Consider the following 17259-nt stretch of genomic DNA (forward strand, 5'->3'; position numbering starts at 1 on the left):
CAATCAAAATGACCAGAAGGTCGATATCTTCCCCCACCACTGTCACATGTCCACTTGACGGTGGCATCTCAAGAGCTGTCGTAATAATTAGAATATCAGCATGCTCCACAGGATGGAGGATGTAAATTTATCAAATGACAGCATTCTAATAAAAAATAAAGTTTTGGAATGTAAAAAGTGGGTTCTGTAGAGACCGTTAAAAATTGGCAATTTTCAACTTGCACTTTAGACCGAACGGTTTGTCTGAAAAAAAAGTAAATAGTGATATTTTTAGAGACTTTTAAGTACTTTAATTTCTGTTAACAGACCATTTACTAAAAGTTAATAGTTTCCGAGATTTAAGCAAAAAAGCCGGAAAAAGCAGAAATGTTTCGCTTCTTTTGCGATTTACTCAATGTTCCGTCACAAAATTTTGTCCGCAAACCTCATATTCGGATTCAGCAGCCCAAAATACATATATAACGAAAGAAATCAGAACTACCCCAAAACTTTCCTAGTCAAAACACAATTTGATTGAATTATGATACCGCTGCAGTTTTCGCACAATGCTTTATCTCCCTTCTTATGAATGGGACATACTATTGCCTCTCTCCATACCTACATCCGGCATTTCCCCTCGCTCCCAGATTTTCGTCAGCAGGCTACATAACCGCATTATAAGTGCTTCTCCTCCACGCTTGATTAATTCTGCAGTAATACCATTGCTGCCTGAACTTTGATTGTTTTTCATGCTATGTATGATTTCTCTTATTTCTTCTACGGTTGAAGTCTCCATTGTTTCTGCTGGGTCGTTAACTTCCTCTACCATTTCCACTTGCCCCTCGTCACTTCCATCCGGTTCTTGATTAAGCAGCTCTCTAAAATGCTCGTGCCATCCACCTAGTTTCCCCTGCTTATCTCCTAGTAGGTACCCTGCTTTACTCTTGTAGTAATTCTGTTTTTTTCCACATTGGTCCCTGCTCCTTTTCACCAAATATTAGATTTTAAATAATTATATTTTCCAAATAAGAATAGCTTTTCCAAAGTGTTTCGTAAATTATAAATGTAGTCAATATAACTAATTACCCAATATTTGTAGGTAAAGGTTATGGTTTAACAATTACACCCTTACCAGCTGGTCATATGATTGGAGGTACAATATGGAAAATAATGAAAATGGAAGAAGATATAATATATTGTAATGATTTCAATCATAAGAAAGAGCGACATTTAAATGGTTGTGAGCTCGATAGACTGCAAAAACCTTCCTTACTTATTACTGATGCGTTTAATGCTACTTATCAACAAGCCAGAAGAAGGGCTAGAGATGAAAAACTAATGAGTAAGTCTATCATTATTTTTATTTCTTAAAAATATTTATGAATAATTTTTAACAAATTTGTGAGTATTTTTTTTTCTTTTTTCTCCTTAACGGACTGACCATTTTGACCAGAGTAATTATTCCATTCATTCTTATATTTTTATAAGGTTATTTTGATATTCTTCCCCTTTTAAACTCATGATAAACTGAGTAGTTTATCATGGTTATACAATTATTCCTTACAGTTCATCCCAAACTGAGTAGTTTATCCCAAACTGAGTAGTTTATCATGATTATACAATTGTTCCTTACAGTTCATCCCAAACCCTTTTTTCAGTGCGTCATAGATTATCGAATTCTCTCTAGCGCATTAAAGTTGGAAGTGACAGAAAAAAATTACCTCCGAGCATAAATCGGAGCAATTGTGGAGGAAGTAGAAGAAATCCTCCACAATTGCTCCGATTTATGCTTCTTTACCTTTTCATAACCCCAGTTATCTGAAAGAGTTAAATATATCATCACCAAGTCCTGTGAAAACATAAAAATTTCATTTAAAGTAAATAACACCCTTAACAAGAGTTTAACCAATACTATGGATCCAATCCATTACGTGAACCGTAGTGGTGTATACAAACTCTCTTGCGCAGACTGTGATGCTACCTACATCGGCAGAACCTACAGATCTCTTGCCACCAGATCCCTAGAACACAGTAAGAGAGATACTACTTCATATTTTTCGCATCACCTTAAAGTCAACAAACATGAACTTAAGATTCCTGAGGGTATCCAGTTGATGATACACAATATACAGCAGAAAAATACTATCCGATTAGACTTGTATGGAGATTTGGAAATTATCAGGGACTTGAAGACCAGTCCCAATAAGACAAACTTCCCTAAACTGAAATTTTACTCCCATTCTCTGTCAGCTATTTTCTTAAATTCTTTCACTGCATCATTTTATTCTTCATATTTTAACCTTTTCTTATTTTACCTTTATATTTTTCAATTTAATCTTCAATTTCTTCTTTCACTCCCCTACATCTCCAAATTCCTTTACACATTAATCAATTTTAACTCTACAAACCTCCATTAACATTAACATAACTGTCATTTTCTTATCCTCTTATTCCTTCCTTTCTTCCCTTACTTATTATTCATTGACATTATCGGTTTGATTATTTACCACGACGGTTTGCTTTCTTCATTCTTTGGTCGTTTCCAAGTATTATGTCATTTTCCCCTTAATTTAATCTATTTTTGTATATATAATCTTTAGACCTTCTACCCTCTCGGGTGTAGGTATATTCTATTTTTGTACAATTCTTTTATTTGTTTTTACTTATCTTTAAAATTTAATCTCAGACATCCCACTTTTTAGTTATTTCAACACTTTTACATTTTATAATTTCATTCACTTCACTGTTTATTTTTTAATTTTTTATATTCAGTTTGTGTATTTTGTATCTGGCTGGCACACTTCTTGTAACCTTTGGGTTTATTTATACATCTTTCTCAACTTTGAATTTCCAAAAATTTAAATAATTCCTTGTCTTTGCATTTTATAATTTTTACAATACATTCCTATATTTGACTATAACCACACTAGAACCCCCCACATTTTCACATTCCGTTTAATAATTTTCACCCCATAATCTCGTAATGCATTATGTTTTATTCTCTAGTATTCTCAAATATACTTATACCGTTGACTAATAAATATACTGTATTTATCAATCAACGCTTATACACAATTAATTTCCCATTAGATTTATAAAACCAACATTACACTTAAAATAAATATAATTTTGCATACTCTGATTTTAACTAATTTTTCTTTTTTAATTCACCATTCAAACTTTCACTCTGATCTCTATAGGTTCCGTTTACTCTTACATAATCATACTCACTTAATAATTATCATAATGATAATTAACATAATTGACTACAATCAACTGATTGGCGTACGAATGAGGGGTGTTGTTATTTGATGGTTGTTAAGGGGACTTAATTATAATCAACTTCTTGATTAGCGTTCGAACAACCGGCCCTTATAGTAATAGTCACAATAATTAAAAGGAAAGATTTTAAAATTTCTAAAATCAAAATTAAAATATAATTTACTTTCATTTCAATACATACTCAAACTTAATTTTCCATATTTACATTAGATCCTAACCTTGGTCAAGACAATAAAAATTGCCTTCCTGGATGTCAATGTCATCGACATTTAAAGTATTTCCGCATTTTTAAAACATTTGGCAGACTAGCGTGGTCCAAAGCAGACGTTTAAAACTATGTAAAAGTAGAGTATTCACATGTTTCTAGAGGCAATCCATTGCCATCAGCTTTAAGTCGCATTATTTTCTTTTATTTATAATGTAGATTGAACATTTAATCCAACCAGTATTTGGCATTGTGGCTATTTTGCAAGGACATGGAAAAGTAATCTTAACCACATTTTTCAATTTTTTTAACAGTCAAAATTTCACCCGTTTTCCAATTTTGTTGCGTGAAATTACTTGCTTTTAGGTTCAGTGATGATACTCTGATTCGGAATGAAGTCCGAAAACGTTCGATCTGAACAATGAATGTAATCCTTTTGGATTTTTAAAATTGTAATTCTTAATTAAATTTTATACCAACTACAAGAGCGAGTTTTTACTTCACATTAAAAGTTACTTAACTAGATGGTATACAGCCAACTTTCGGGAACTATCCCCTTTTATTTATTTATTTTTTACTTACATATTAATTTACACACGAAATATTGTTACAGCCAATATTCTTCAAACTCTTCGGAACAATGGTAACGTACTTATAGCAGTAGACACGGCAGGCAGGGTTCTGGAGTTGGCTCACATGTTGGATCAGCTATGGCGTAACAAAGAATCTGGCCTATTGGCCTACTCTTTAGCGTTTTTAAACAACGTCAGTTATAACGTTATAGAATTTGCCAAATCCCAGATAGAATGGATGAGTGATAAGTTAATGAGAAGTTTTGAAGGCGCCAGAAATAATCCCTTTCAATTTAAACACTTGCAGTGGTGTCACAGTTTAGCAGAATTAAGTAAAGTTCCTAGTCCAAAGGTTGTTCTTGCAAGTTCACCCGATTTGGAAAGTGGGTTCTCCAGAGAGTTGTTCCTGCAGTGGTGTTCTAATTCCAATAACAGTATTATATTAACAACAAGGTATTTATGTTTTAACAACTACTTTATGTTATATACAGTGGTGGTGCCTTCATAAGTGCACATGTGCACGTGCACTCTCCTCCCACAATTATTTTCATACATTTATATTTAAAAAACTCATACAGAAGTAAAAACTTCAAATTGTATACTGGTATAAAATCGTTTATTAAAAACTCTAAAATGTCATCAAATGGATTGCAAAACGTTTTCGTTCTAATTCAGAACATCTTCAGTGCCTAGAATGAAGTATTTCCACGTTACATTAAAGCAAAAAGGTTAAAATTGTGACTGTTAAAAAGAAAAAAACATGTGGGAATAATTACATTCTGCTGAGTATTCCTACATGTTTTTTCTTTTTAACAGTCACAGTTTTAACCTTTTTGCTTTAATCTAACGTGGAAATACTTCATTCTAGGCACTGAAGATGTTCTGAATTAGAACGAAAATGTTTTGCAATCCATTTGGATGACATTTTAGATAGTTTTTACTTCTAGTAAACTTCCAGTATACAAAGTTTTTACTTCTGTATGAGTTTTTTAAACTATGGTATACAGCCAACTATTGGGATTTTCCAATTGATTTTATTTATATTTAAGATCTACCATTTTATAAATAATATTTTTATAATCATAATAATAGTAATTGAAATCAGAAATCACAGATTCGAGAATTTATAAGTAATAGGCAATATTTGCCCACAACGAGTTGTGTATCTACAATACATACTTTGACTACAAAGAACAACATAAATATACATTCACTAACACAAGGGGCCATAGATCGATGATTGACTATATGATAACCAACAGAAAAATTCACCCACGGGAAGTACTTGACGTACGCACAATGACGTCTGCGAATGTGGGAACGCAACACGGAATAGTCATCTGTAAGTACCGCCACGCATACATAATAGAGAGAAAGAAACCACCTAACTACATCACCAAGTTCAACATAGAATCCCTACAAGACGAAAGTACTAAGTATCTCTACCAAAAAAGACTTGAGGAAAAGATCAATCTTAACCCTATTGAAATTACAGACAATATAAACGAAGCATGGGAAAAAATAAAAAATCATATAACTATTAGTGCAAAAGAATCCATTGGAGAAAGAAAAATTGACTTAAACAGCGGCAGAAACCAAAAACCATGGTTCACACAGGAATTGAAAGATTTAGCAAAAGAGAAGAAAGATGCATACTTAAGATATTATATTAACAATAGGACCCCAGAAGAGTATCAAAGATATAAATCAGAAAGAAATAGAACAACTAATAGAATCAAAGATCTAAAACAAATATATTGGGAAAAAATATCAAATGACATGGAACATGATTTACGAGGAGGTCAAAGGAAGGTATGGAACATGTTGAGTAACAGGAAACAGCCGGTTACCGAAGAATTACAAATTAACGCAATAAAACCAGAAGATGGATAACTCATTTCGAGAATCTATACAAAGATTTTAACGATAATAATGAAGTATGTACAAAGAAATGACCTACAAAACATTCACCAAGAAGAAACAGAGAATGACAACATCACCCAAGAAGAAGTACACGAAGCAATCAAAAAATAGAAAATCTCCAGGTCTGGACAATATACCCAATGAATTAATTAAATACGGGGGTACAAAAATAATAGAAGAGATAACGACATTATTCCAAAAAATTTTAACAACATGACAGTACCAGAGGAATGGAGAGAGAGTATAACAATACTACACGAAAGGCGTAAAGACAGATCCTACGAACTACCGAGGAATTACACTACTCAATTCTACATCAAAACTATTGACAACGATTCTATCCCAAAAAATATACAAGAAAGTCGGTGTATCGGAAGAACGACAGGGTTTCCGCCCAAGCAGATCTACAATAGACACTATTTTCATCATACGACAGTTAGTTGAGAAATCAATAAAATTTGACAAGCCCATGTTCACATGCTTTGTAGATCTGAAACAGGCATTTGATAGAGTACGATTGAAGGACGTGCTCACTATCATTGGAAAGAAAAACGTAGGTCAGAGGTATAGAAACATAATCAAAGAGCTCAATAGATCCAACAAAACACGAATAAAAACCACACACGGGCTCACGGAAGAAAGCAAAAGCAATGTCGGCATTAGACAAGGGGACAGCCTCAGTCCATGTCTATTTAATTTAATAATGGATGAAGTTATAGGTAGTGTTAACAAAATGAATCAGGGATACAAAATGGGTAACCGAACCATGAGAATACTTTGCTTCGCAGATGATGCAATCTTAATAGCCGAAAACAAAGATGGCTTACAACGCCTACTACAAAAATTTAAAATAACCGCCGAAAAGTATAACCTGACACTGTTCACAAAGAAAACCCAATCCATGGTAATATCCAAGAACCCAATTAGATGTAAATTAGTAGTGGACGATCATATAATCGAACAGGTAATGGATTGTAGATACTTGGGTGTGGAAATATCTAGCGACAGGCATTTGTGGCAAGAAGCAAAACAACAGGCAACGAAAGCAGCGAGAATATCTGGTTTCCTGAGGGATATAATCTGGCGGAATAAATATATGAGCACCGAAAGCAAAGTCCGCATTTATAAGACATGTGTTAGACCCGTACTGACATACTCAGCTGAGACAAGGGTCGAGACAACAAAGACCAAACAAATAATGAGAACAATAGAGATGAAAACTCTAAGATCCATAAGAGGTATCACACTCAGAGATAGAATACGAAACGAAGACACATTGAGAGAGCTAGACGTTCAAGACGTAGTGAGATGGACAAGAGCATGACGACACATGTGGAGAGACCACTTAGATCGGATGGACCCTTAACGTATGGCGCAATGGGCGAAGATACAGAAGCCCAACACCAAGCGACCCATAGGAAGACCCAAAAAATGATGGTACGAGAGCTGGAGCTCTGGATCGCAGCAGAGACTGTAACAGAAGAAACAGGACATAGTCCTATTACAAGAAGAAGAAGAGGTAATATTTAATTATTTTTCCAAATAGCCTTCGACACAATTAAAAATGATAAAATAGCGACAGCACTTGCCCATTGTAGAATAGATTACAGGTACATTCGTTTGATCCATAATATCTATAAACATGCAACAGCGAGTGTGCAGCTCCATCAAGAAACTAACAAATTCAGAATCGAGAGAGGTGTTAGACAAGGAGACACAATGTCATCGAAGCTTTTCACGACTGTCTTAGAATATGTGTTTAAAAAACTGTTCTGAGCCAACGAGGTATAGCGGTACGCTTTAATTACTATTTTTGCTAATTTTATTTTCTTAATTTTTGATAACTTTTCTCAAAACGAAACGGCATTGATCATTTAAAATCCACATGTGATATACAAACCATATGCCGTTGATTTCGAGAAACGAAAGGTTATCCCTTAAACGGATTGTGTAAGATTAATGTTTCTTTCAAGGAAACACTAATAGGTTACGATGCCCCAGATCGCCACACTCTTTATGTCAACTTCTTAAAATACAAAAAAGCTTCTCATCTCTTAAAAGGCAGAGGTAGTAATTTATGGGCCATCTGGCCATTATAGCAAAACCAGTTGACATAATGACATAAAGTTGTTGGTCCGGCAACACAGTCACTACACAGCATGCAAACTATGCAGACAAACCCTCAGCTCGCTGACAATCAACCCTCGTTCGAGATATAAGCAAACACACCGCTTGTTCACCCTAAATAAATAAATATATTACTGTTCGTCGTTACACTTATTTTCATTACTTTTAATTAATTCCGTCAACTCACCTACCGGAATAGAGGGAATACGCATAGATGCAAAGCAACTCAATAATCTCCGGTTTGCTGATGATATTCTCATAATCGCTGACGACATCAACGAAGCAAACGAAATGCTCACAGACCTTGCGAAAGCAGCTGAAGAAGTTGATTTGCAAATAAATAAAGACAAAACCAAAATGATAACTAACTTGGTGTTAGGAGGATCAATAAGACTCGAAGACAATATCATAGAAGAAATAAGTCAATATTGATATCTCGGACACGACATAATTTCTAGAGACAATCAGACCCACGATATAGATAAAAGGATTGGTCTAGGCTGGGCAGCATATGGCAGATTGAAAGACGTATTCAGCAGTGAAATTCCTTTAAGCCTTAAGAGGAAAGTATAGAATCAATGTGTTCTTCCAGTCATTACGTACGGAGCTGAAACACTACCATTAACCAAACCAAGGGTGTCAAAGCTTAGAATAGCACAGCGAAAATGGAAAGATCCATACTAGGAATAACACTTGCAAATCGAGTGAGAAATTTAGAAATAAGGCAAAGAACGGGTGTGCAAGGTATCATTAAAAGAATTACCAGATTAAAATGGAGATTAAATTGGACATATAGCGAGACTGCAGGATGACAGGTGGACAAAAAGAGTGTTGGTCCACTGCATGGACAGAAGAAGCAGAGGCAGACCACCAACGCTGGACAGACGACATAAAAAGAATAGATGGTAGATGGATGCAATTAGCACAAGATCGAACTTCCTAGAGATGTGCTGAGGAGGCTTATGTCCTGCAGTGGACAAGAGAAGAAGCTGGATGATGATGATGAATTATTTTTACTCTATTTCGACATGCGTAAGCTTCATGGATTCGAGACATGAGACACAATCTCCCGTGCACTGCTCTTGTGTGCTATTACGAGTATAGCAATGAATTTTCATAGGCCCAAATACCACGTCCAACTTCACCGCAATAGTCGATCGGTTAGGTAGACGATGTGCTCAAATTCGCTGTGTTCCTAGATCCTCTTCTGATTGTAACGCATACGACACATTCATTTATATTATGCTGTGTTGCTTATAAAGTTCGAAATAATATTAAGAATGAAGGGATTTGTGAATATTAGCGTGGAATATTTAAAATCAATAATTGAATTTTCTTCACTATCTTTAGAAGAAGAATTAAATAGGAAATATACCGAGACAACATTCACACCAGAAGAGAAACCGAGTTAGAAGACATTGACGATAATCAATCCAGGAATAGACGCAAGAAGATGGCGCAAGAAGTTGGCAGATTATTCAAACTAAGGAAGTTTGTGATATTATACTATCTAAAATTAAAAGAAGGTTTTTGTTTACACGACAAATTAAAAATTGAATTGGAATTTATTTATAGGATTTTAAAGAACTTAATAATTTTAATCTTTCAAGTATGTACTTGTTACGACGCCAATGACAACCGCAGAAGCAGAACGATGTTTCTGTACATTGAAACGTATCATCATTTTCCTTAGAACTACCAACTACACTCGCAATGTTGTCAAGAAAAAAAAATGATGAAAGAAATTCCAAATTTTAATGAATTGGTTATTGAAGAATTTATCTCCAAAAAAGGCAGGCGACTTGACTTTCAATACAAAACTTGCTTGTAACATTTAAAAAGTAAATTATAATTTTAAGTTAATAAAATACATTCTTTATTTGATTTCTTAATAAGGTCCTTTGTTTTTGACAATTTGACAACAAATTTTTGTCTACGGAAATAGGGTTCAAGCGGAGGCCCACGGTGTTATCTATTTTATATATCTTAAATGTGTGCACTGCCAATACTTTACATTAGGCGCCGCCACTGGTTATATATTATGGTACTTCTCAGAGCTTTCTTTCAGTGCGTCACTGTTTTTCGATTTCGTTATAACGCATTAAGTTGGAGGTGACAGAAAAAAGATTCGTCTGTGATTATACACATTTATACGACTTGTGGATAGGTTTCGCTATAATCGAAAAAAATAATTTACCTTTTATTATACAACTATTATAATATATATGTTACAGTTCAAGTTGATTCTCAGGTAGAGTTGACTCCAACTAGTTGGAGTCAACTCCAACTGAAACGAGCAGTAAAAGTTGATTTTAAAAATTTAAATCAACTTTTACTAGTTGGAGTTGACTCTTCCTGGATCGATTCAGTAAATGTTGATTATACGTATGTTCATTTTTGATGAGTGTGCGTTTCTTTGTTTTGACCGTTTCAACTACTTATTAGTACAGTCTGTATCGTCGCCCCCGTTAGGTAAATTATTCTGATTCGATTTTTTGCACAAACTTACTCAAAGAAATACATCCGTATAACAATCCTTATAACAAATACACAGGGTGTCACGCGGTACCGCGGTCGAAAAATTGTTTAACCAATTTTTGTTAACCATATTCACAAAAATAATTTTTATCTACTCTATCTCATATTATGTAAAGGTAAAGGTTTTATTGTGTGAAAATTGTAAATATAGATAGCAGTACATGAAGGGTTTAAAGTGTGTCTGCAGTAACAATGTATTTTAAACGGGTTTTACTTTTTCGCACTGTTTTTTAGCACACTTTCATATAATTAAACATCCTTAACTTTCGCCTTCGGGAGGAAATCAGACACGCCCTTGCAACGGCAACTGAAATGCTCACAAAACAGCGACCACAGAAGCAAACATGGATGACAGAGGAAATATTGGATTTAATGGATGAAAGAAGAAAATGCAAACAGCACAAAGCAATGTACAAAGTATTAAATAGAACCATTAACCCTTAAACGCCCAACCTTTTTTAGGTTCCATGTACGCCCAAGGGTGGGTAAAAAATGTCCACCTCGAAAATAGCTAATATTTTTATTGAGAGTTGTTGGAAATGGATTAAACTTAAGAATCTTATGCTTAATAAACACAACATCTTCTAAAATATTAATATAAACAATTTACAAACCTTACAACAAAATTACAATGTACATCAAAATTAGCATACCAGTAAAATCCAGTAATTCAGATTTGTCGATTTTCTCCACATTCTTCCTTTCAGCCTCCTCATTGGCGGATAATTATGTCGATTATGTAATTATACATCGATAATTATATCGACTATGTTCCTACCAACGAGAAATTATATAGAAACCTTTAGTAATAAGTTTTACCAATGGTGTACTTTTTATGCTCACCCATATTTAACTCAAGATAATAATTTTATTTTCAAAAATATCGGTGGAACCAATTTAACATTCGATAAAAGGCTGTCTTTTTGACAATAAATAATTTTTGGAAAATTTTTAAATACGTAATAAATATGTTACAAGGGAATACGCATTAGGTGGACATTTTTTACCCACCCTTGGGCGTTTAAGGGTTAAACAAAAAATAAAAATTGCAAAAGAAAAATGGATAACAGAACAATGTGAAGAAATCGAAAACTTATATAAAAAACATGATGACTTCCATCTGTATAAGAAACTCAAGGAATTCACAGGCACGACATACTCACAAGGACCAAATAATCTAATCAACGCAGAAGGCAAACTGATTTCAAGCCCTGAAGAACAAATAAACATGTGGGAAGACTACATAAAGAAACTCTTCTATGACATCAGAGAACCTCCTACATTAAATACCGAAAACGACGAAGGTCTTCCAATACTGAAGTCCGAACTAAAATATGCTCTACGTCAACTAAAAAACAACAAATCTGTAGGAAAAGATGAAATACCAGCTGAGCTATTGAAGTTAATCAACGAGGAAAACTTAGACCTTCTTCTTGGACTATTTAATAATGTTTACAATACAGGGACTATCATTAAAATATGGCTTGAATCAGTCTTCATACCACTGCCTAAAAAGAAGAACGCCAAATTATGCCAGGACTTCCGCCTTATAAGTCTATTTTCTGAAGCTTTTCTTGCGTATCATACAGAACAGAATATATTATAAAAAATGTGATGAGGTCACCGGTCAAGAACAATTTGGCTTCAGGAAAGGTCTGGGGACACGAGAAGCAATATTCTGTCTTCAAACTCTGGCACAAAGATCAGCAAGCAGACCTTTTTATCTGTTTCATAGATTTTGAGAAAGCGTTCGATAGGGTGAAGCACAAGACCTTGATAGAAAGATTGAACGACATCGGAATCGACAAAAGAGATTCTAAAATTATAGAGGCTATTTATTGGAATCAGACAGCAATCGTAAAGACCAATGGTAATACGTCAAGGCCAATTGAAATACAACGAGGTGTTAGACAGGGTTGTGTGCTATCACCCATACTTTTAACGTCTACTCTGAAGTAATATTTGCGAACTCTTTATCGCACTCTTCAGAAGGAATCAGGATAAACGGTCAGAGAGTAAATAACATCCGCTATGCAGACGACACAGTATTAATGACTGATTCGGACCATAGTCTGCAGATACTGTTGGATAGGGATACTGAGAACGGCTTACTAATCGCGGCAGGTAAAGTAACATTCTTCTTTCAATACAACAAAGTGTTACTTTACTGCCGATAATGAGGGCAAATGAGTACAATAATGAATGATTTTAGTGACGTTTGGCGATAAACAATGATTTTAAGCAAATTCGCAAAAATAATTTTTTCACTTCGTACAAAATTTTTTTTAGATATTTGGGGCTTTTTTCTCTAAAATTGACTGTTGTTGAGTTATTAGCGACTTAAAATTTGAAAAACGCCAAAATAACCATTTTCAAGGTTTAATAACTCGGTTAAAGATAATTATTGTGAAAGTCGAGCGAGCGGCAGTGGAGTAACGGCATAATCGCTGGCCTCATACGCCAGTGCACGTGGGTTCGAGCCCTGCCGTCTCACCGGGGCTGGGAGAGCACGTTAAGCCGTCGGTCCCCCTGGGCTAGTGTACATCGACACTAGTTACTTGAAACAGGGTTAAAGATGTAATTGGCGCCGGAACTGTCCGAAAGGCAAAAATGCCATACGATATTATATATTATGAAAGTCTGAAACTAAATAAAAATCAAAGATTAAAGCTACCTCTCTAATGCCTGGTTGCACCAACAGATCTTAAGCTCCAGCGTAGCTAAGCTCTACTTATAGATAGGGCCTCCTTGAGTATCACGTAAGTTGTACCATAATTTTAGATTCTGACCTTATTATCAATTATATCTATTATTATATTATGGCATCTTTATTGTAATATATTATAATTATATTATATTAATTCTAATGATATTCTCGACTTAAGCTTAAGATCTGTTGGTGCAACCGGGCATTAGATCCTGAAGAAATTTTTGTCATTATTTCATTAATAAGATATTATTTTTAATTATCAACAATGAGCGCTAAGCGTGTATTGAGGCGGCCGTCAATGTGAGTGCGAGTGAGATTTACCATTGGACGGCCGTAATGATGCATCTCTTTAGCACTCACCATTGACGGCCGCCTAATACGCACTTAGCGCTCATTGTTAATAATTAAAGATAACAGCTTAGTAATAAAATAGTGACAAAAATTTCTGCTGGATCTTGTAGAGGGGGCTATAAACTTTGATTTGGTCACTTTCTGACTTTCATAATAATGGATTTTAACCGAGTTATTAAGCCTTGAAAATGGCTATTTTCGCATTTTTCAAATTTTAAATCGCGTATAACTCGACAACAACTAATTTTAGAGAAAAATCACAAAATACCTTTTTTTGCTCAGAATAACCCAAATGATCTAAACAAAATTATTCGAAGTGAAAAAATTATTTTTGTGAATTTGTCTAAAAAAAATTGTTTAAACAATTTATCGATCAAGGTACTGCCTGGCACCCAGTAGATTTGTTATAAGGACCTCTTTTGAGTAAGTTTGTGCAAAAAATTCGAATCGGAGTAATTTACCTAACGGGGGCGATGATACAGTCTAGACTAATTTGAACATATTCAGTAACATTTAATTTCTAGAATCGGCTGTTTGTGTGAATCAGAATCAACTTTTACTGAATGGCATTGGGAAGAGTATACTTTTCCTAGTTGGAGTCTACTTTTACTAGTAAATGTTGAATATAAATCTTCATTTTATATTTATAATCAACTTTTACTGAAACCTGCCGTTAGAGTTGACTCGAACTAGTAAAAGTCAACTCCAACTTGAACTGTAACATATACAATCTATACGACTATACAAATCAGAGAACACAACTTTTTATAAATACGATTAACAATATTGATTTGTTTTTATACCAAATTGCAAATAAAAGAGTTATAATGCAAAGACCTTTTCATATTTGGCTGATTACGATTCTGACAACTGCCAGATTTAACTAAAATTTTCCGACATTCTTAAAATCGTATATGACGTCAAAATCAATGATACACTGAAATAAGGCTCTGAGAAGAACTTTAATAACTTTAAACGGATGCACTTATACAGTGTGTCTGCGTAACTTGGAACCATATGGGAAACTTTTTTAATATCAATTTTACGAAAAAAAGGTATTCATCATAAAGTGCTCTGCATAGTCTAAAAGATGCAATCATCAGATATCAAATTTTACCAATAAAATTAAATTTTGTCAAGTTTATACGAGGTATGTCCAAAATATGAATTTCGCTCAAGAGTAAAGTGCCTTTATATTTCACAATATTAAAAATTATTAACAAAAGTTGTTTGTAATTAAAAATTATGTTATAATATGTATTTAGACTCTTCTGATTGCAAAAAAAAATTTGAAAATTTTCCTCAAATTACGGATACCTAACATCATTTTTATTTAAGATAACTCCGATATTATTAATTTTGCGAAAAAAAGTTTTTCTTTATAAAAATGTCTGGATAGTCGATAAATTAAGATGCAATTATAAGATATCAATTTTTTCAATTTTATACGAGGTATGTCAAAAATATGAATTTCGCTCAAGAGTAAAATACCTTTATAGTCTACAATATTTCAACTAGCAGGATTCAATTGCATATTGAAACAGTTTTTAATTCAGAACAACTGTTTATAATAACAAATTTCAATATTGTGAAAAATAAAGGTACTTTACGCTTTAGCGAAATTCATATTTTTTTATATACCTCGTATAAAATTGACAAAATTTAATATCTTATAATTTTATCTTAGTTGTCAGACTATGCAGAACATTTTATAAAGAATAACTTTTTTTCGTAAAATTAATAATAACGGAGCTATCATAAATAAAAATGATGTTGGGTGTCCGTGATTTGAGGAAGACGTTCAAAAAATATTTTCAATTAGAAGAGTATAAATGCAGATTATAACATAATTTTTAATTACAAACAACTTTTCTCAATGGCAATTTTCGATATTGTGAAATATAAAGGCACTTTACTCTTAAGCGAAATTCATATTTTTTGACATACCTCGTATACTGTTGATAAAATTTGATATCTGATGATTGCGTCTTGGGTTTTAGACTATGCAGGGCACTTTATAAAGGATAACTTTTTTTCGTAAAATTGATATTAAAAAAGTTTCCCATATGGTTCCAAGTTACGCAGACACACTCTATATAAATTTAAATAAAAAATGCAAGTGTAGCTTTAATTTATATAAAAATGATTCTAATAAATAACTTTGAGTAGACTCGTAGTTATTAAATACACCATCTAAATATTTAACTTAGACATGCCACAAGAAAACAGTTTCAGAAGCTTATTAGGTAAATAGATATTGTATCCAATTTAATTTCTAATATTTACATCAGAATTTTCTTTTTCTAGAACATCCCCTGGTACTTTAGCTAGAGACTTAATTGACAACGGAGCAGAAAGAAATATAGATTTAACGGTAGAAAGGCGAGTAAAACTCGAAGGCGTAGAGCTTGAAGAATATGAAAAACGACAACGAGCGCGAGGTCAAAATGTAGAAAAGGAGTAAGTAATAATGTTATACTGTATCTTTATATGTATATTAAATAAAATAAAAACACGGGATATGGCACTCCGGGAGAGACCGAGGAGGGGAAGCATAGATTTTTAAATTTTATTTTATTTACAAGAATAAAAAACCGCTAAACGCCGTAAAATGAGTGGCGCATACGATATTCCAGCTACAAAGGAGATGATATGAATATTAGGTACACTTCCCGTCATATAAAACTGGTACACTTTTTTCCCAATGTAAACCTGTGTTCAAACTGGACACAATGGTTCGTGAATAACTTCATTGTTGCCTTCACAGATACCGGAATTGCACTAAATCTAAATACAAAAAAAAAATAACGTTTAAAAATATATAAAGTTTTGAGATAAGTATTATTTTTATCATTAACAATTGACCATCATTGAAGAAACCTGGGAAAGCTTGGCCGAAGATGAAAATTTATCACTAAATTTAATTAACTCAGTGCCCAGAAGATTACAAGAAGTGATTAATAATAATAGAGCTATGACAAAATATTAATATTTCAACAGTTTCGAATTGTAATACATATACTTAAATTCCGCACTTGTTCACTGTAAAAGTTATTCATTTTGTATTAATTTCAAATTATTTTTTTTATTTTTCCAGTGTGTTTTATTTATTCTAGTATCCCACAACTCAATACGGTTTTGTATTTACAGTACAATTTACGAGAAACCACTTACGCTTCTCGATTTGAAATTAAACATAATAGTTTAAAGTTATGTTTAGATTTATTAATTATCATTATTTTTAAATTGAAATATTTTCATAAATTATAATAAAACACGAATAAATGTATGGGTATTTAATTGAGATGGCTAGCAACGTTGCCCTAGAAATTAGAATGACATATTTGACAAGATCAACTTACACAACTTGAAAAACGCGATTTTCGGTTATAAGAGTTGTACCAGTTTTTTATGACGCGAAGTGTACGTGGCGCGAAAATATATTTTCATTTTGGTGAAAAATGAAATTCTATTTTTATTTTAAAAGGTGTTTCCATAATATTTACTAAATTTGAAGTAAAACGCGCCACAAAAGAATAACTTTGATAGAGTTTGTATTTTGAAGCTCTTTT

At 33.4% G+C, this 17259-nt stretch overlaps 1 protein-coding gene across 1 annotated transcript in view; it reads left to right on the plus strand.

Annotated features, from left to right (window-relative positions):
• The window catches only part of LOC126884016 (probable cleavage and polyadenylation specificity factor subunit 2), a 105889-nt gene that overhangs the window by 51572 nt on the left and 37058 nt on the right, over positions 1–17259 (plus strand). Inside the window, exons 3-5 of the mRNA XM_050649791.1 lie at positions 1079–1321; positions 4080–4491; positions 15995–16147. Coding sequence (XP_050505748.1) covers positions 1079–1321; positions 4080–4491; positions 15995–16147 — 808 coding nt within the window. The remainder of the gene's footprint in view (positions 1–1078; positions 1322–4079; positions 4492–15994; positions 16148–17259) is intronic.

The sequence above is a fragment of the Diabrotica virgifera genome, chromosome 4 (genome assembly GCF_917563875.1).
Source record: "Diabrotica virgifera virgifera chromosome 4, PGI_DIABVI_V3a".
Taxonomy (NCBI): Eukaryota; Metazoa; Arthropoda; class Insecta; order Coleoptera; family Chrysomelidae; genus Diabrotica; species Diabrotica virgifera.